The sequence below is a fragment of the Augochlora pura genome, chromosome 6, assembly GCF_028453695.1.
Source record: "Augochlora pura isolate Apur16 chromosome 6, APUR_v2.2.1, whole genome shotgun sequence".
NCBI lineage: Eukaryota > Metazoa > Arthropoda > Insecta > Hymenoptera > Halictidae > Augochlora > Augochlora pura.
In genome coordinates, this window is record NC_135777.1 from 14,776,400 (window position 1) to 14,797,268 (window position 20,869).

General features: G+C 38.5%; 4 protein-coding genes across 6 annotated transcripts in view; 2 read left to right on the forward strand and 2 right to left on the reverse strand.

Moving 5' to 3' along the window:
- Nucleotides 1–722: 722 nt before the first annotated feature.
- On the reverse strand, nucleotides 723–1,941 carry LOC144470815 (uncharacterized). The gene is made up of 5 exons (XM_078182355.1): nucleotides 1,704–1,941; nucleotides 1,403–1,641; nucleotides 1,110–1,271; nucleotides 975–1,043; nucleotides 723–902 (listed from the first exon to the last, which is right to left on the reverse strand). The coding sequence occupies exons 1-5, from the start codon at nucleotides 1,828–1,830 to the stop codon at nucleotides 723–725; spliced, it is 777 nt and encodes a 258-aa protein (XP_078038481.1). The 5' UTR covers nucleotides 1,831–1,941.
- Nucleotides 1,942–2,849: 908 nt separating this feature from the next.
- On the reverse strand, nucleotides 2,850–10,587 carry LOC144470812 (tripeptidyl-peptidase 2-like). Its single transcript, XM_078182353.1, has 18 exons — nucleotides 10,333–10,587; nucleotides 9,717–9,845; nucleotides 9,434–9,601; nucleotides 8,712–8,872; nucleotides 8,455–8,618; nucleotides 8,033–8,365; nucleotides 7,687–7,956; nucleotides 7,289–7,600; nucleotides 7,055–7,211; nucleotides 6,798–6,985; nucleotides 6,570–6,724; nucleotides 6,273–6,490; nucleotides 5,962–6,196; nucleotides 5,650–5,900; nucleotides 4,359–4,585; nucleotides 3,446–3,903; nucleotides 3,153–3,368; nucleotides 2,850–3,094 (listed from the first exon to the last, which is right to left on the reverse strand). Exons 1-17 carry the CDS (start codon nucleotides 10,492–10,494, stop codon nucleotides 3,159–3,161), a joined length of 3,798 nt encoding a protein of 1,265 aa, XP_078038479.1. The 5' UTR covers nucleotides 10,495–10,587; the 3' UTR covers nucleotides 2,850–3,094; nucleotides 3,153–3,158.
- A 399-nt stretch (nucleotides 10,588–10,986) lies between these two features.
- Uxs (UDP-xylose synthase) lies at nucleotides 10,987–14,006 on the forward strand. Its single transcript, XM_078182354.1, has 5 exons — nucleotides 10,987–11,306; nucleotides 11,467–12,054; nucleotides 12,125–12,238; nucleotides 12,304–12,624; nucleotides 12,698–14,006. The coding sequence occupies exons 1-5, from the start codon at nucleotides 11,246–11,248 to the stop codon at nucleotides 12,964–12,966; spliced, it is 1,353 nt and encodes a 450-aa protein (XP_078038480.1). The 5' UTR covers nucleotides 10,987–11,245; the 3' UTR covers nucleotides 12,967–14,006.
- Nucleotides 14,007–19,693: 5,687 nt separating this feature from the next.
- Sulf1 (Extracellular sulfatase Sulf1) overlaps nucleotides 19,694–20,869 on the forward strand; it is a 104,400-nt gene continuing 103,224 nt past the window's right edge. For all 3 annotated transcript variants that reach the window (XM_078182253.1, XM_078182255.1, XM_078182254.1), the window contains exon 1: nucleotides 19,694–20,106. The gene's annotated coding sequence lies outside the window, so the exon portion shown is untranslated. The remainder of the gene's footprint in view (nucleotides 20,107–20,869) is intronic.

Genomic DNA, 20,869 nt, shown 5'->3' on the forward strand with positions numbered 1-20,869 from the left:
CTAATCGCTTTAATTTATATATGATACAAAGAGATTAAAGAAATATAATGTCAAGATACAAAAGATAAAGATATATATATATATAATATAAATATATATCTGACCTTTCTAGATAATGATTAAGAAATCAAAAATAATTATGTGCACATAGGTATACTGGTGTACCTCGGTGCAAAATAGGAAATTAGTAACACGAAGATGCGTCGTCCATAAATTTCGGATTATATTTTATAAAAGAATTGTAATAGATAAAGTGAGAAAGGTTCTGATTAATCTATCTATTAAAACAAAAAGTCCAATTTATCGTCGTCAAAAGTACGTTTATGCAATGCAATAAAATAATCCATGATCATAAATATTATACTTAATTTAAATAATACTCTACAGTATACGTTTTCAAGTTCAAGGTGCAGTTGTTTGTTGTTTTAGCATTGCGTAAACAAAAAATTGTAATAGTTTTAGAAAATGATTGTACATAATGTAAATAAATTTATCAGTCTTAATCTACAGAAGCTATTTAATTGAAAGACATATACCACAATTATTAAACCACTGCAATAACTTTTAAGTAAAGAAGTTCTCTCTCTCTCTCTCTCTCGCTCTCTAACCATATTAAGATAATGAATTTGTTTATTTATTTAAGTTTTGCCATTTTTTTATTTTAATCCATTACATAGTTTTTATGGCATTTATATATGCATGCAGAAACCAATTAAATGTTCTTATTGGATGTGCTGGTTGCAATAGCTGCCACAGGAACAATTAAAATTACATCCACAGCATTTACTGTCATTAGGATATAAGAAAGCCAGTTCATACTGATCAGATTTCATATTACAACATTGATTTAATATATCTTCGATATACCACTTGCATAGATATTTTAATTTGTCTATAGTTGTCTACATTATTTTTTAATTATTAGTTTGTAAAATATTTTGACATTAAAAATTTATTTCTCTATGAAGATTTACCTGTGCAAGAACTAATCCTCTGGTTGTCCTTGGATTTATTTGATGATTGTGGGAGTCAAAAAATGTTACCTATAGAAAATAATTTGTATAATTACAATACTGCAAATAGTGATTCTTATCATAGTAATTTCTTACAATATTAGTATTTTCTTGAAATATGAATAATACTGTGCGGCCACATGTAATTAGAAACATGAATAAGTTATTGGATTTTGGAGATGCATACCATTTATGTAAAAAATTACTTATATTTTTATGCAAGCCTCTCTCAATTCTTTCATGAAACACTTGAAAGGTCTGGAAAGCATAAATAAAGTTGTAGTTATCTAACATAAAATATCAGATTGGGAAATAATATTATAGAATTCAATATAAAAATATTTTGATCTCTGCATTAAACTAGATAAAAATGTACATTAAACGTATACCCATTCTTTCATTATAATTAATTTATTGCCACCATGTTTTAATGCCTCCTCTATACTGAGATATGGATGAGCAACTAATCCATTTTTAACAATCCGTGCGTGAGTAGCATTACCTTCTATCATAGCCTTGGCTATGTAATTACTAATTTCAGGATTTGATTCTATATCACGTATGTAAAATCCTGCTTCAGATATCCGTTGTGCAACGAGAAGACAAATCAGGGTACATGCTTGACTAACTACAAATTTCATTAATAAAAGATATGAGGCATGAATAAATCAGAGAACATAAATTTATTACTTTTTTGTCCTGGTGGATATCGACTTTGTGCAAAATCTTCATCATACCAGTATACAGTGACATTATTAACATATTCTTTTATAAACGAGGGGCTGTTAAAGTCAGATAGCAATGACGACAAGGACATAACTCCTTGTACAACTTTTTAGTAAGAGTGTTCCGTGGTATTTATAAATTTTGCGTTCGAAAGCATTTTTTATGAAAAGTTGGACATGATTAGGTTGCTTTCAAAAATTTTTTTAAATTTTTGCAACGCCGCCTCGTGGTATCATTTAACATTAAACAGCAGAAGAAAATATGAACATTATTTTGTCACAGCAGGTACATAAACATCTAGCAGTCAAATAAAACTGAGATTAAGAATTACTTCTATTAGTATATTTATTATTCATATAATCAGTCATTTCATAAAAACAGTACAATTCAGTGTCAAGAAATAACCAAACTTTTATTTCCTAATAGAAGATCTATTATCATTTCAGTTTCAATGTAGCAATTGTAGTGATCCAAATTTTATTCTATTTCCTCGTTTAGCATTCATTAAACAATTTAAATGTGTGCTCTACCCATTCATTGTATCTTTATATACACGAGCGCATTTAGCGCTATTGCACATAATATCAAACATGCTTTGTGTGTACTGTTTTTTGAATGACAGAAATCGAGAATACATTTTACATAAACTTTGCACCGATTTGAATTACGTGTGTAATTATAAATAACTGAAGTTAATAGAATAAAATATATTCTGCGGGTGTAAAGAAAATACATATATGTATACATATGTATATATATATATTTACATTTAATATATTGTAAAAATGGAAAAACCTAGATGAGTTTGGATGATAATCATCATATTAGTTGAGACGAATGCTTTCGAATAAAACAATGTTATTTAAAAAATTCGGTTTCTAACTTGATAACAGTTTCCGTGATACTCTGACATGTTCTTTTTTCGTACGATAGTTGTAAAAATGCAGTTTAAGAACAATTATACCTTTAACGAAGCGGTTTTAACATTTTCACTTTGCAAATATATGTACACGTATCGTCATACTCTTTGCTGATGGATATAAATTATTTCATGTTATTGATGTTATTAGTTTGTTTCGGTCTTTTATGGTTTTTATAAGGCAAATGATATTGCAAGTATGAATATGATTTATTTCTTTTTAGTTTCAAGATCAAAAGTTGAAATGTTTGTCTAAAATCACTTTTTCTTCTTATTCTTGAGTATCTGTAAAATTGCATTTTCTTAAATGTATAATACATTCGAATGACTTGACAGAAATGCCTCTGTCAACGCAGAGCTCCACTGGAAACTGTTTTACACAATTAGTCTCCTCTCATCAGGACATCAAATACTTCTTCATCTCTTCTCATCGTATCTAAAATAAATTATTATATACCCATCCGAATACTGAGATTACATCATGATATGCTTACCAGTGATCAAAATGATCTGTACGAAGTTGGATAACGTGACGGTATACTTGAGGTAATATGATTCGACAAATGTTCCCATCCCAGGTTCCTCGCAATTTCTATGCACTTTTCGTCGATTTCTTTCAACGGTTTTTCTTCGTAATAACGCGTCAGCAACTTTAAGTAGCGGCCATTATGATTATTGATATGAGCATGCCACAGTGAAAGCATAATGACCTATAACAAGAAATAAATTACTTTCACTTAGGTACTTCCACATACTAATCAAATAGAAATAACATTCTATTTCTTGCCTTGCTATCGGTAGGCTCAGCAAACTTCTGCACTTCTTGCCAGTGATCTGCAACACTCTCTAATAAATGTTCGTATGACGCACGGTCTCCCTCTCCTTTTTTCATGTTGTGTACGTATAATCGTGCCAGTGCACATCCTTTCTTTACTAATGCCTCTATCAAGCTGCTCTTCTGTTTCTCCATGGTCGTTTTGATTTTCGCTGCATCGGCACGTGGGTCATTCTTCAGACCATAATATGCTAACAGTTTATCCTGATCTATATTGGTGATCACGGCATCGGCAACGGATATTATTTGATTCGCAAGAGAAACAGCGCTTTCTGAAAGATCATCGTGTGGCACGTGACGCCGAGCCTCCGGGGAATCCAATGAAGTCAACATGGCAGTGTGAACGGGTAAATGATCCGAAAATAGATTCTTCAGTTCTCCATACAGTAAATTCGCATATTCTCCAGGTTCTGTTATTAAAAATTTAGATTAGTCATGTTTATCGAACGAAAAAGAAATAGGTACATTGTAAAACGATGGACAAAAATTGACTTAAAGGACAACAAAATATTGACACCATTCGGTAATGCATAGTTTATATCTGGATCGTGGGAAAAAGTCCTTTCAGTATCACAGAGCTATAATAAATATTGAATGTAAGTCACAAGGAACAATTGTCAGTATGTACATGCATTGAAATAAAATAGATGATTATTGAACTGCATATGAATCTAAAACATAGACCGGGGAACAGTTTTCTTTCAATCTGTAACTTACTCGTGGATGGCGCTATTTGAAGAATTGAAACCGGAAAGAGAAACAAAAAGTTTATATGAACATAATAGTGTAAGTTATATTGTAAAATATTTTCCCATGAAGTATGAGAGCATGTAAGTCATATGAAATTCAGTGGAAATTTGATTACCAAGCTTTCCAAGCCAATTGCATTTTAAGTCCCTGAGTGCTTCATTGTATTCATCCCATTTAGTGGTCTTCTCCTTGTCTGTCTTATTTGTGGTGTTGCTACTCTTCTTGGCAGGTTCAGATAAAATGTATTTGAATGTGTGACAGTCCACTTTCTTTCCAATGTCGTCCTTACAGAATGTCAATGTACCTTGGAGGTAACTACCTAAGGTAGCACCCTTAGAAATTCTTTAAAAGGAAGTAAAAAGATAGGAATAAATTATCATTATGTTAGTTGCTGTCAGATGTAATAATTTTCATCTTTATGGCGCGTTATGTAAAAAAGCCAGAAATAAGGAAACAAGAATGATATAATGAAACTGCTATTTGAGTGGGGAAATAAACACACTTCATTGGAAGCATCAGGTAATTCAATACAGCAGGTGCTACAAAATGAATATATGTGCACTAAATATTGTAAGCCAAGTATTATAGTTATTACATGTAGAAGAAACGTTTTGTACTTCTATATTTGGACATTTACAGGTGACTTCTGTATTTATAAATTTTATGTTATGTTATCAAAAGCTTGATTTGTAGAAAGCCGAAGGAAGACACTTCATTACATAAACTATTCATGCAATGACTTGTGCTTAATAAAACTTGATATAAAATTATTTGGAAATAGTAGTCTAGTGGCATTTATCTATGTTCGAAATTGTATTGTATTTGCAACTGAAAAATATGGACCTCAGTTTATTTTATTACAGATTAGTTTTTCAAAGCATCAACTATTTTGACAAATTATCTTTTTTTTCATAACTACAAAGCATGTAAATGTGCAAAAATGTTTATAAAAATAATACTATAGACTCACTTGTTTTCAGTGCTGCAATGCGGATAAAGAAAGAATGTTATCTTAGTAACACTTTTAAAAGCGAATCATTTAAAATTATTTAGATAAAGAAATTGCAAAAATAAGTTGTATTGATATTCTTGAAGTGCAAATAATAATATAATATATCGAGTGTGGACCTAACAACTTTTAAACATTTACATTTACGTTTGAAAATCATAGTTATAAAATTACTCGTGCAGAAATTTTGCTTATACAAAAAGTAAACGCCGATGCATATATACTACTACACTTACAAATAATTGTAATATATTCTTACAAGTGTGGAGCATAAATTCATATCCTGTATTCTCTTGTATATAGTAAAATATTTGCATCACTAACTCAATTTAATTCATTGATATAATAAAAATGTAATAAAAAGTGGAAGAAACGTTTTGCCAAGTGAAATACTTACTTAGTTTCATTCGTCATAGGAGCAATGTACAAGGGAAGAATATGACCGGGTGGAATTGAGGCTGCTACCATTTTTTTGCCACCAATGATTGCTTGCGACTGACTGGCATACACATCCAAAGTGATTGGATTGCTCAATTTCTGACTTAAGAGTAGCGGCATATCTACTAATCTATCGAGTAAATCCTTTTTTTCGTGTCTCACGTGCATTTTTAAAGTGTAATCGCCCTTTTCCAACTTTTGTATAGTAAACTGTGAAAATGTAAAATGTTATAATTTTATTCTGTTAAGATAGTTCACAAAGTAAATTTACCTTTGATGGATAAGCATCTCCGCAAGATATTAGTTGTTTGTTACTGTCATAAATCGTCCACATTTGACTCTCATATTCACTTTCATACAATAAATCGCTGAGCAATGCCGCGTTAGGTGTTACTTCTGTTGCTTTTGCAGAGTGGAAAGTGTATGTTAATAGTAGTTCGTAAATTTGTCTTGCTGGTGGAATAATATCCCGTTCTCGCAATGGAACGATCTTCGAATCAGTAGGTCTAATAAATTGAATTAAACAAGATGTTTAAAATTAAAATATATAACAAGCGTATATGAAATTTTAGAGGTACATACTTTAAGATTTGCACGGACGACTTAAGAGAAACACAAGGAACCACTTCTTCGTTTCTAAGCGAACTTCGTAGTTCTAGACGATTTATTCCATCCCCGGATTGCATTGTAAGGTTTCCATTTATCATGTGGATACCATGAAATTCTATAGAATAATCGATTACCATCTCACCTAAGTTTGCCCAATATTTAGCAATAACCACTTCTAGGATTAATCCTCCCTACATGTACATGTGTAAATTGTATTTAGTGTCATTACATGCGTTTGTTAAATTATAATAATTTAGAAACACGCATTACCTGGACAGCAAATGGTTGAACTGTCTCAGATTGAGAAGTGACGCCAATCATTTTATTAACTTCCAAAGTCTTGCAAGCCAAACGGGGCTTCAACTGGACAGTTTGAACTGCGAATCTTCCAGTTTTATCCTTCTCTGTGCTCTTTAGTCTAATAACTAAATCAAAATGAATAAAATCATTAAAATATTATTTTTAATATCACACAAATATATTGGTGGAGAAATTTACCTGCCCATGTCGCGTCTTCTGGAACAAGAATGAAGTGTCTGCGAATTGTATTAGGCTTGAACAGAACGTTTGAAAAAGTCAAGTCTGGAAGAATAGAAGTTCTTGGCAGTACTTGTGGTTGCACTACAGTAATTGGTATTTGGAACACTGGTCCTTTTGCAATGTCTGTTACATCATAGGCTCTGACACTGAAAAACGCAATTAGTATCAATGTAGTATGTCATGAATTATTTATTTTTTAATTAATAACACATTACCTAGTTGTATGGACACCTTCTGGTAAATTCGAGGCATCGACTCTGACGGCAAATGCGCGCGACATGTGCATTAAATCAAGATGTGTTGGATATTGAACCCAAGACGCATCACACACCAAAGTTAATTTTAAATTGAAAGCAATTTTGAGTGCTGGATCTAAATACATAAATGTAGTGATAAATAAACCCAATCTACATATACAGCGCTAAACTAATAGATACTTAAATATGTACCAGTATTTTCGGTATTCAGGAATATAGGTTCAACTGTAATAGCATAGTCTTTTGGTCGGTCAATGACGCCGGTTCTCATATGGATTCCTTTGGCATTGTTTCCTCCACAGCTAACAGAAAATCTGACATCTCTTTCGGGAACATCACTATAAGTAGTAAGAGTATCAAACGCTCGTTCAACTTGTAGTAGTCCTGAACCTTGTGCAAAGGGATCCAAGTTTGATACATAGAGAGCTGTATTTTCGAGAGCCCTCTTTATATTGTATGGAGAATAGGGGTAGTTTTTGGCAAGAAGCCCCGATATAAGTACAGCTATAATATGAAGATACTTTTTATAAGTCATCCTTTTACTCCTAATATTCCTAAGCTATATTAATGTTAATAGCAACTTGACATACCAATTGCTCCAGTTACATGTGGACTAGCCATACTTGTTCCATTCATGAGCTGACTTTTTCTTAATGTAAAATTAGGGACGCTGGTTATAGCTCCTCCCGGAGCACACACAGTTACACCAGCTCCTCCATCAATCATTGGACCACGGGATGACCATGTGAACGGCATGCCTGGCATTTTTTCTCTCAAAGAATATTCAGCCACCATCATATCAGGAGAGACATAAGCACCAACACTGACTATGCTGTTAGTACTAATATCCGGCGGAGTTCCTATAGGATTTACAGATAAAGAATGTACACAAAATTTAAGACATCGAATGGATCTTATAAAGTTCCAACAACTGACCAATAGTACATAAAGCTGGTCCGAGATTACCAGCAGATGCTACCCATGTAACTCCGTGTTTATCAATCACTTCATTCATTAATTCTCCTATTCTTCCTGTGTTTGACCAGTGTGCGTGCTCTCCGTAACTCATATTGATTATATGTATTTTTTCTTTATGCTTCATTACGTGTATCATTGCTCGCACCACCGCAGTTCCTGTTTCCATTGTGCCAATGCGACCATCTCCAACAGTCAACGAAATAATTTGTGCACCTGGTGCAACACCATTCAAATCTGGATTATCAGGGAAGTTCGCTGCTGCAATTGAAGCTACATGTGTACCGTGGCTTGCTGTAACAAATGAATAAATTGAAACTTTATGCCATTTTACTACATTTGGAGAGAACAAAAAGGAACAACTTTATGTTATTATAACTTACAGCATAAACTAACAATCTCTAATGTGTTTCCATCATCATGAACATTAATACTAATATTTAACTGATCTTCCGGTATAAGCGGTGCAAATTCTCTTGTCAAAGTGTATTCTCCTAAGTTCACACCATTTTCTAAGTTACCTTCTTCAGAGGTATCGATACAAGCCCTAGAATAGAAAATTAAAATAACTAAATACTATTAATATTTATTGAATTTTTTAAACATTTACACAGATATTAAGACATCCACATATCTTTACCTCCAAACTTCACCATCATGGAAAAGAACACAGTCATAAGTAGGTCCTACATCAGAATATTTTTTTTCAATGTTATTTAGAACTTCAACACGTGCCTCAAGTTCTTCCTTTTTTAGTCTTTCTTCTAAAGTTGTTACTTGTGGATTCTTTGCTTCAAATTCCTATATAAAATTATAGAACAAAAAATCATTAGATCTGATTTAATTAAAAGCTATGTATTTATATCATTTTAATCCGTTTTATAATTAAATGTGATTGAGTTTTGGAAATATTGCAATGTGTAAGAAATGTCACTGCTTTAACATTTTGCATAAATCGAATTGCGAAATATTAAAAAATTTAAAAAGTTTAAATGTTTTGTAGAAGAGCTATTACGTAATGAATCAATAGCTTTACAGTAGATCAAACTGCCAAATATAAATATAGCATTAGATAGAGATCACTGTGACACATTGTGAAACTGGCCTCATTTGATTGAATGGTTAAGGTACCCACAACAACCCTATCTTTGGATCACATGGTCTACAATCCTAATTACAATGTCTCTCCCAAGTGTACCATTAAACATATAGGTCATTACAAACTGTGTTTTGAATGTAAAGAAAATAGTTAAAAACAATAAATAGAATTGAATATTAACGTTACTATTGATTTGTATGTGTGGTAAAGTGCTTTATCTGAAAAATTAATATTATAGCAACAAAATTATTGCAATTATTTACTTGTAATTCTCTAGATGCTTCTGCAAGTGCAGTCTTTTGAGAACTGTCCCATAGTCGTTTCTTTCGTTCTAATAACACTCTTTCTTTTAATTTCCCTGGATATAATGAATACAAGCTCTTTACACCAATGTGATATTCTCCACTGGGATTTTTCCAATTACTTGGAACCTGAAAAAAGAAATTTCTTAAGCAAATAGAAATATATATTAATTAATTATATATTATCCAATGCTAATTTCATATGTATCACTTAATTCAGACATCATTACTGTTTGACATATACCTTCAATTTACGGCCAGTTATACCAATTATATATCCATCGGGTGCTTGTACAACTTTGCTGGTGTCTACATCTCCAGCTCCACTGCAGTCATACCTTTCAATAATTTTTGGTTTCCCATCTGTAGTTATCTATAAAAAATATATTTGTCATTTATTACAGCATATTAATAAATTCATGTTTACTGTATCTTTTTGATAAGCAAAAAAAAATAGCAATGTCATTCTCCAAATATTATCATAATGACAAATACCAATTTCCAGATACTTAAATAGGATCATCAAGTGAATAATACATTCCAGTTTAGTATTGAATGACTACATTAATCTATAATAAAGTCACTCCTAATAATCAATTTTAATACAGCAGAAGTTATTTAGACAAACTAAGTTACACAAAGGAATGAATAATTCCTGGAACAAATACTTTTGAATTGTAATCAGAATTATACGAAGTTTTGTATTTTATGTACGAGGTAAGTAAAAAGAACATTGATAGTATAATTATCGCAAATATGTGTAATGTTGAAAGAAAAGTTATAATTTTTTTCAAATTTAAAAGGATAAAAGACCAATGATTTGAACAATCGTGAGGCGTGTCTGGTAGAAGCCAACGTACCTGCATTCCAGGAACCCCAGGATCAACTCCTGAATCGAAAATTGCGATAATGACTCCTCGACCGTCATATTCGGGATATTTGGTAAGAAATTGAGTGACACCCGTTTCTTTTTTAGGCAGAAGCCCCCAAACAGGAAAATTACAATCAATGACGTCGGCCATGTTTCAAATGCCACTGCCACCGCGACTCCAGAAAAACTATTTGAGATGTTTCCTTTGTACTGCCACAGCCTTATATATCAATCAAAAAACAGGATCTGCGCCTGCGTGCGTGTGTACACTTCAAATTTTGAGGTTATCGGCTCACGGTAGGTTAGGGCAAACTGACGTTAGCATTAACTACACTAGAGGCGAAACCTTACGGTTCATTCGAGAACCTATTTCCAGAACGCATGCGTCCGTCAATAGATCTGTCATGCAAATAACTTAAAAACTCTGCGCTCAAATAGTATATGTAAATATGTACAATAATTTTGTAATTGACATAGCCTATTGGCTTCCAAATGTATATGTTGAGTTTTATATTTTATATTTTATCTTTACTTACTTGGTGTTATCCATAAAGACAGGTGATATCAAAGATATTTACATAAGTTTCTCTTCTTGTATACTACGTGATAAGAGGAACAAAGTCGGCAGGATGCTTTGCGAGGCGTTGTTTAGATCGCAGCACCGGTTCGCGTCAATAAACGAAAGACAGCATATGGTACATAGGAAACGCGACGTATCGTGTCAAGAGTTGCAATGTAATAGGTTATGTTTTTTAATTGTGCTCTCCAAAAAATGACACACTTGATACGGTCGACTGTTGACTACCGCTTTCACCGCACAATGTCGTGTTGACAATCTGCAGCGTATGGAGAGGAAGGATTGACACAAGTTCCTTTACCCAAGACATGTGCAACGTTAAAGTATGGTTGTCATTCCACGAAAGATGAAACAGGGTGCCTTTTCCGTAATTTGTATAATAATAGGTAAGTGACAGAACATTTTGTTATTGGTCAGCTATGTGTAAGCAAGAAATTTTCCATAATATTTCCAGAATTTTTTATCATTTCTAAATGAAGGAAACTTTCCACAGCATTGTTAGAATTTTCTACCATTTCTAAATACTATATTGTACAAACATTCCAGTGTTAGGACTCTACAAGACAATAGTTTATCCACAAGAAGAACAATCTTTTCATAGAGTACATCCAAGAGAGCGTAAATCTCACATAAGTGTTGTAAATGACATTGAAACAGAAAATCAAAAGGTGCAAGACATTGAGGGAGATGCACCCCTTACCGATATCAAAGACATCGAGGATGCAAAGTCAAGGATTAGAGATTTGGAGGGTAAATTGCAGAATTTGGAGGCTAAAATTGAAAACAGTGTATCCAAGGATTTTCCAACAGTCAAGTTCCTTAATTACAAAAACCGGAAAAGAATTTTAGTTACTGGTGGTGCCGGGTTTGTTGGCTCACACCTGGTTGACCGTTTAATGTTGGCTGGTCACGAAGTAATAGTTGTAGATAACTTTTTCACTGGAAGAAAACGCAATGTGGAACATTGGGTTGGCCATGAGAACTTTGAGCTAGTTCACCATGACATTGTAAGGCCTCTCTACCTAGAAGTAGATGAAATATATCATCTTGCCAGTCCAGCTAGTCCTCCACATTACATGCTTAATCCAGTGAAGACTATAAAAACCAATACTTTAGGCACAATAAATATATTAGGTGTGTAATACCGATCTAATAGGTATAGCCTGTTGAAACAAAGAATAAAATTCAAATGCGTTTAACATAGGTCTTGCAAAACGAGTAGGAGCAAGAGTCTTAATAGCTAGTACATCTGAAGTATATGGAGATCCTAATGAACATCCTCAGTCGGAAACTTACTGGGGCCATGTAAATCCTATAGGTATATAAAAATATCTTTTAAAAATTTATATCTATGCAATAGAAAATTTAACATTACTTTTTCAGGTCCAAGAGCTTGCTATGATGAAGGTAAACGCGTGGCAGAGACACTAAGTTATGCTTACATGAGGCAGGAAGGTATTTCAGTGCGTGTGGCGCGGATCTTTAACACATTCGGGCCTAGAATGCATATGAACGACGGTCGTGTAGTTTCTAATTTTATCTTACAAGCATTGCAAAACGATTCGATTACGATATATGGTAGTGGAAAACAGACACGGTCATTCCAGTACGTGTCCGATCTAGTCGACGGACTAGTAGCCTTGATGGCTTCTAACTATACCCAACCTGTGAATATTGGAAATCCTGTAGAACATACGATAGAAGGTGAATCAAAATTGCGATACAAAATATTTTTGGAGTAGAATATCATACTGATGATTGTATTCAATTCTTTTAGAATTTGCCCTTATAATTAAAGATTTAGTCGGTACGAATAGTAAAGTAGTCGAGCTTGCTGCGGTCGAAGATGATCCTCAACGAAGAAGACCGGATATAACAAGAGCCAAGAAATATCTAAACTGGGAGCCTAAGGTTCCTCTAGCCGAAGGACTTAAGAAGACGATTATGTACTTCGCGAAAGAATTGCAAAGAACGAAGCACTCGCAGAGAGCTAGTTTCATGCAAACGTCATACAAAAATGATCATGACATAGTAGAACAACTGTAGAGACTAGAAAGTTAACACGATTAATTGATCCACTTCTAAGAGTGGCTTGAAAGTGCCATTATGCTATGGACCACTATGTGCCAAAATATTCCCCGTCCAAATTGAATTCCGTATAATTTTTCACATCGACGGGTGCATAATTCTCATTTTTCAACGAATAACGAATTTTCGTCACGGCGTTCATGTCTCATATTTAATTTAACTTCAGCTTCGTTGAAACTACGTTCGTCAAGCTATGTCGGTTTCCACAGTTCCGTTAATTATTGCGTACACGTATGTTTGTCTCGAATGGCCACGAATCGCTATTTATTTCGCAACGGAATGGAGAATAATAATCGTGTTTCCGACATTGTCAGTCTTTTCCGTAGAAATGTCTAGATCGCTAAGCGCTCGCAACTCTTTGTTATAGATCAGAAGAATTCGTACGATCGCTCGCCGGTGCTGGTGGAAGTTATTAAATATCCTTTCTACTTTTCGCGAGTATCTAAGATAAACTATCACGAACATTTGATATATCGTGCTGTTTTTACTTAATGTTTCAATATAGCCGATTTTCCTCAGGCTGTATGTACATGTTCATCGTGTTCTATAGAATTTCTTTAACGAACTCCCGTAGCATAGATACGTAATCAATATGCACCAGTGCGATTAGTCAATTTCTTATGAAGTGTTTCCGTCACCGCGTTTTTGTTAGAGACATAGAAACAGGAGGTGTACTTCGGCGTTTCCGTTCAACGAAACTGGAACCCCGAATCTATGTATTATAAAATAATACTCGTACTGTGTGATATGTATATGTCTACGTGTACACGGCACAATTGTGCTGTGCTGTAATATTCGTGATCGTGTAAACAGGAAAGTAATTTTATACATTATGAATAACTGTACGCGGGTAACACAGAGTGAACAGCTTTGTCAAAACGTATTCTCATCATTGTAGCAGTTCTATAGGATTTAATTTATATACGAGTGTTCCGACAAGGGTGCTGCTTGCATCCCCCATGTAGGATATACTATGAAATATAAAATCAATGTTTACACTGCAATGTTCGTGAGAGACCAATGTTCCCACTTCCTTATGCTCGGACAGTTGAGTTGATATCGTTCTATTTTATTTCTAATGTGCTGGTACAATTCACAAAGAGAAAATTAAACAAGAAACTAAGCGATTAGTAGATTCACGTTTCAAGGAATAGTAGTTAGCGTATGAATCTTTCTTTAGCAAGCAGCGTGACCGTCTAAGAATGAAGGGGAGCAATTACCAGCGACAAATAGATCGTTGTACCAGTGACGACGAGTCACGGGGTAATCATAAGGGCGCACATTGTTGCATAACGGGCTGGTGATTCTTCTTGTCCGGTTGCAATCCAACTAGATAATATTATAATTCCGGCAAGCGTGACCACTTGCTGAAGACGCATTCCACGGCGAGATTGAAGAATCGGCCGGGCCGTTTAAAGCGTATTTGAAGGGCCGATTGGTCTAAATGGGTGTCGCGTGGGCCCTGACAGGGCGCACGTGGTCGTCCTGTCTCCGCAGAAAGAGAACGAATCATTGGCGTGCTGGTAAAGAGAACAAAGATCAAGGGAGAAAGAGAGAGAAGAAAACCAGCAGATTGGCAAGAGTAAGGGGACGGTAAGACCCGCTCGGATTCTTAACCATAATCATCGCATCCGGGATATGCTGCGGCTTTGTCGTGGCGGATGGAAATGCCGCCGCCAGGGTGAAGATGACCTAATCGTTGGTCCAGCAGCGAAGGAAATAAGCTCCTCCGTCACCACCAGTTCGAACAATGGCCGATTACGGTTCGTTTTAATCGAGCCACGGTTTAATTTCACGCGGGTGTAAATAACCGGGTCGAAGGAGATTGGTCGAGAGCGGTTAAGGGTGCGAGAAGAGCATTTTGTTCGATGCGACTGCAAGAGCTCGTTAAAGATGCACCGGCTCTAATCGAGGAACTTGAACGATTTCCTGTCTGAAGTGAGTTCGGAGGAGGAACAGGTGACCCAATTCACTGTAAACTGACTAGCTCGCTGTATCTGCTGGTGGTCCACCGGTAATCCGATCTATCATCGGTAAACGAGACGGGGATTGCTCGTCTAACGTGGCCACGATGTGGACAACCAGCCACTTTCTTACCTGCGACCACCATGGGAAAAGGGGTGCCCGCTTAATCGAGAAGGGCAAGATCGATTAAAGTTCAGGCGATGATACGGTATTCGTTTCGCCGGCGAGAAACTGTGCCTAGACAGGAAAACGCGATACCAACGACTATAACATGTCCTGCCTAACATGAATTGCCTCCGGACGCAATAATGACGACGCGGGACCATGTTCCCACGAGATCTCGCTTTTATCATAGCCCGTAAAGACACAAGAATGTTGGTCGCTAAAAGGTGGTACGCAAGATAACGTTTAAGAATGTCAGATAGGTGAATGTGTGTCGAGCAGTCTGCGACCCCTCTCGAAACCGTAACACACTGCAGCCAAGAAGCTCGCTGCCTCATGCATTATGCAGCCACAAACTAGAGATGAACGGCTGCAGGTAACGGAGATGCTGAACTCGCGATGTAAATTCCGTGCGGAAACGTCAGATCGGCTGACCTGCCCAAAATTTTCGTTTTCATAAATAATTTAGAATCGCGCGCTGCCGCAAAGTATCTCGCGTTTACATCGCGTACTCATTAAATGAGAAAAGAGTATTGTCTTCAATTTACCAGACAAGGTCCTGCTCGGACGCGAACCATGATGTGGTTTCTCTTTCATCCCATAAACGCCACATATTATACGTTTAACCCGGCAGTATACACGCGGAACCCCCGCCATTAGGAAGCCTTGATTCTTTCTCGTACTTATACTGAATTATTTATATCATAGTAATTTCAATAAAGCCACTAAATATATGTCCAGATATTCACATATTATCAATAAATGTCACGTCTCAGTGGAGGATCATGACCACCGGACTTGTGTACTTTTATTTCAAAAGTTCGCGCGTGTATTGCCAGGTTAAGTATACTGTTGCATCGTTTTCAATTTATAAAACTATTAACTCTTTGCTTTATAATTGAGAATCTGCAATTTAAACAATTTCGCAAGCTTTCCCGGAATCGACGTGAATTAATCGGGAGCAAGCCTGAAAATTGATTGGAGATTCGGGGGCGCAGTTGAGAAGAATTGCTCGCGAAAGGGTTGAAATTGATTAGCTCAAAGGAAACACGCGGAACGCCGATAGAACAGTGGGTCCGTGCATCGTCGTTACACGCCGTCGGGCTGCATTTACGCATGATCTACGAGTCCCTAATTATGCCCACGGGGGATGTCGGTGGAATACACGCGGATGCGAGACGGACTAAAGCATTCGCGCGAGCGTGTCCAGCTGACAGCTCGCCGGTTTAACCAGAACGTAATAATCGTGAAGCAGGCAGAAAACATTTTTGCTCGTCAGCGGACGCAGTCGCGGGATTAGCATGCAAATACGCGTGCCCGCACCCCGTAAGCCATTACAGCCCCGTAACTTCTTATTTCCCTGCCGCGCAGCGCTGCGCTGCGCCCGTCTTTGCTTCGCTCGAGAGCACGGTCATAAACGTTATTAAATTAGAATGTTCAAGCCCGTTCGTCTGGTTTTCGCGAAGCAACACGCAATTAGGCGGCAACAAAGTGTCAATCGGAAATATATTGCATCCTCTGCGAAAGTTTTAATCCCCCGATCCTGTCGAGACTTCTATTCGGACAGACCTCTCAAGAATTTACCTGGAATAAGTTACGCAAGCAAATCAATTTCCTTGTTTGTTGTCGCTAATGCGAACTTGTTGCAGAGTGTCAGCATAATTTCTAAATCAAATTCGGCCTTCCGTGATCACGCTTCTAGAGGTGTATATGTAATACAGGAAAAGGATGGTAGAATATCGCTGAAAATTTTTGTACAGGCCCCGCAGTGGGTGCACATAAATTCTAATGAAGTATAAATTAATTTGCTTGCAACACCGACTGAGAATAATTGCCGAAGGTGCGCCTGCTTTCTGGTTGTTACACAGCTTCCTTCGTTAATCTGTAATTAAGACTACAGCATTAGGGCGAAAGTTAGCTTTCCTCGGCGTACTTCCAAGCCGAAATCCTTGGCGGCGGTGCAACAGAGAACATTAAACGTTGCGAGAAGCGTATTTCACGCGTAGCAGCGTGGCACTTGTACTTTTCCCGCGCGGCTCCGTCTGGAAGAGAGCCTGCCGGGCAGGTTCTACGAAGCTCGTAAACATTTCACCTGAATCGTTCCGCCGCCCACTCAACGCAGTCTCCGTAATATCGCAAATATTCTGGCGCCATCGACTCCGCGCCTCGGTCTCTAAATAAATAGCCGATCGCGTTCGACGTGCATTTACTTATGCATGCGTCGAGGCCGAGCTGAGAGGAGTCAGGAACAAACGTGGCAACGCTCGCGCGGTCGCGCCAAAACAAGTGGTCCCCGTGTGGTTCTTGAGGAGGCCAGCTACGATTTGTTTCTCGCGAGTGGACGCGACGAAGGATTGTTGATCGAGGGATCTCGGCCTGACGAAGGGTCCGAGGAAGCTGCGAGTGAAGCGCAGAGTCAACTCGACGAAAGCTGCTCAACAATTGTAATTGTTCGTCGAGTAAGATTTTAGGATGTTGATCTTGGCGCGATTGGTATACCTCGACACTTTACTGGCCGTCGAGAACCGAGGAGAAATATTCCTCCGATTTTTCAGTATTAACGGCACCGCCCTCGCAGGACAAGATCCAATAGGCCGCAGACATTATAAAGACTCGAGACGATAGGCGATAAGAAAATCCAGACGCTCGGGCGTCTGTCCACCAATTCTTATCTACTTGAAAAAAGCGCCTCGGAGACTCGATGAAGGACGTTCGCCTGGTTCCATGAGGTCCGAGGGTTCAAGCTACTATTTGCCACGGCAGCTGTTAACGCGAGCAAGGCCAGAACGCGGGGGTAAATCATCCCTAAAAGGCGATAAGGTTGCACGGCCACTTTCGAGCCGGTCGGGGCTCGCCTTATCGGCCAGCCGCCCAGTTTAAACTGCCCTTGTGAAAGCCTGTTTAGATTTTCCCCTGAAATTCGGCGGGACGAGGGACTCGTCGTCGCCGCGGGCCACAGAATGATACGTTCGATAATAAGTCCCCAGCCCGGTCGCGGCTATACGGTCTGGCACAGGTGCCGGTTTACAACGCAGCGCGGTAAGTAAATGACGGGGTGAACGTAGTAAAAGCGCATTAGCACTCGAGCAATAAAAGACCGGTACTGTTACGCCGGTCCCTCGGACCTGTACGTACTGTGCACACACACGCGTGAAATTTACCGAGTCTGTCGTCCACGACCGGCCGGCTACGCTGAGTTTCTCAGCCGCGAGTCGTGGAGTGCTTTACGACCCTCTAAGCTAGCAGGGGACGTCAACGGTGGCGATAGTCTGTGACATCGATGCTTGTTTATGGGTTTATTTGTCTCTTTTTGTTCAGAGGAAGGAAACTGTGCTGCTACCCTGGCAGGACGATTAATAATAGACGGTTTGTTTCGAAATTCCTGACGAAGAACTGCATCGACGTCGCAGACTGCAGGCTTCCGGCCCGTGTGAATGACCCCCGGGGCTCACACGAAATGTAAATATTGACACGCGAGCGCAGCTGTCAGCGAAGGGGAGTATTCACCTTTTTCAGGTAATGGATCCCCGATGCTTCAGAGCCTCTTCGCACTTCCGAACGCTTTCCTGCGAAAGCGCCTATCGCTTCGAGAAATTCTGAATTCTATAATGTTCGGTGCAACTCCTATTTGGATGCGACGAGATTGGATCTGTTTTGTGGATGATCGCTATTGGAACTATGACACTCGGCTATTCGATGCGAGTAAGTACCAACCTACGTTCTGATTTTATATTTCATTTTATTGCTGAGAAAAAAAATATGAATTTTTCATGTTGTTATTAGCGGAAATGATACGTTAAAGGGATGCATAACACTTATTTTCTTTTACGAATTCACTTGCACTAAATTTAACTTTGTGACTAATAACGATAATATTAAAAATACAGTAATCTTTCTGGTACTCGATATATCCTTGACGTAGCGAAAATATGAAACCATGAAGTGTCACTCATATCATTGAATTACAACATCCATCAATGTTTTCATAATTCATCATTGATGCTGGATACTGGAGAACTAGTACTTGGATTTGATACCTAAGATTAGACTCTTACAAAGAAAATATTTAGGTCTTTCATTAAAAGTGGAACCTCTTGTCTAGTTTCTTAATGTCTGTTACCACTAGTCCCAATAATCGTAATAAATTTGTAGAACATACTCAGCATATTCTCTGAAAATTTGTACGACTGCATAAAATTCTCAGATTTACTATACCCAGATCCTAGCAGAATTATCAAACGTTCTCTTCCATTTCAGCCCTTGACTCAGGAAAGTTCGTGTCCTCGTGGAAGAAGGCCCTTTCTCGGTCAGGTGAAAGATTGCGACTCAGGAGCAAAAATCCCATGAAAACTTGTAATTAGCTGCATGGTAGCAGCCGTAAAAGCGGTTTCCCGAGGCGGGAGAGGTGCGCGTGCAGCAAATAGACCGGCCACCGCACCGGTCCCAATAGGGTGAAACGTGATTTTTCTGCGGCGTGCCCCTACCACGGTCCGATCGGGACGCAGAAAAGATGCACTTGGCGCGGCGTGCAGCCACGGTAGGCCACAGCAAGGAAGGCAGGCAGGCAGGCGACGTAGTTTTCTGGCGCTGGCAGGCGAGAGCAGCTGTTTCCAGGCTGGAGTAGCGCGGGCTGGAAGTTCAGTCTCGTTGCGACCGTCGGCGAGGTCGTGTCGCAGCCAGCCGTTTTTGCGGCCGCGCTCAGAGCCTTCCCGCCACGTGCACTCTCCGCTCCACTCTCTTTCTTTCTCTCTCTCTCTGACCCTCTCTTTTTCTCTCGTCGCCTCTCTTTCTTTCTCGCCGCTTCTCGCATCCTCCGTTCGTGGACCACGTCTCGGAACCGGCTCCCGGCTACGCTTCCATCCGCGGAGAGGAACCCACGGCCCCGGTGTTCTCCCGGTTTTCGTGGGCGGTGAGGGGAGCTCCTCTTCCGGAAGAAACGACCCGCGGCTTCAGCATCATTCAGACGCCACTGTGAGTACGAAACCTCTTTGTTCCTCGCGGACCACCTTGAATTTACCGAACTTAACACTTTGCTGATCGGTGCTGACCGATTTTGAAACCGATCGCAGCCCGGCCGGAACAGAATTCTGAACATAGTTTTACTCGGCTTTAGGTTCGGATTGTAATAACACGAGGACGTCGAGTCTTCGGCCGCGCACGCTGGCTTTGACACGAAATCGCCGCTCGTAAAAGTGCTGAAGTTCAGTGGCCGCAGAGCCGAGGACGTCGATAATTTTCAACGCGAAAATGCGTCACTCATAACAAGTGGAAGTTTCGATTTGACGCGAAAATACGTCGTCCACGACAAGTGAAGGCTCCCGATTCGACGCGAATACGCGTCGTCCGTAGCAAGTGATATTTTTCGATTCGACGCGATCGTTAAAACATTCCGCGATAGTCTCGCAGTTTTGTTCGACCGGGCCTGCATTCGCGACTTCTTGAATTTCGACCGCGTTGACTTCGCCGGTCATTTACGATTGTAATGCATGAGAAAATATTCCTGGGGTATACTAGCACCGCTTTGAAATCGTGATGTCGAGTCATATTTGACGTAGAAGTGCAAATGATGCGGGTAACGAGCTACCTGCGAACCGATGGATCTTTTGGCACGCAAACTGAATCGAATGTTAAGCAAACGTGGTTCTCCAACAATTATCGAAACGGACACGCTCTGGCTGCAATCCGATCCTTTTCGCCGCGGTACGTTGAATGTTCGACTTTTGGAGCAGGAGGA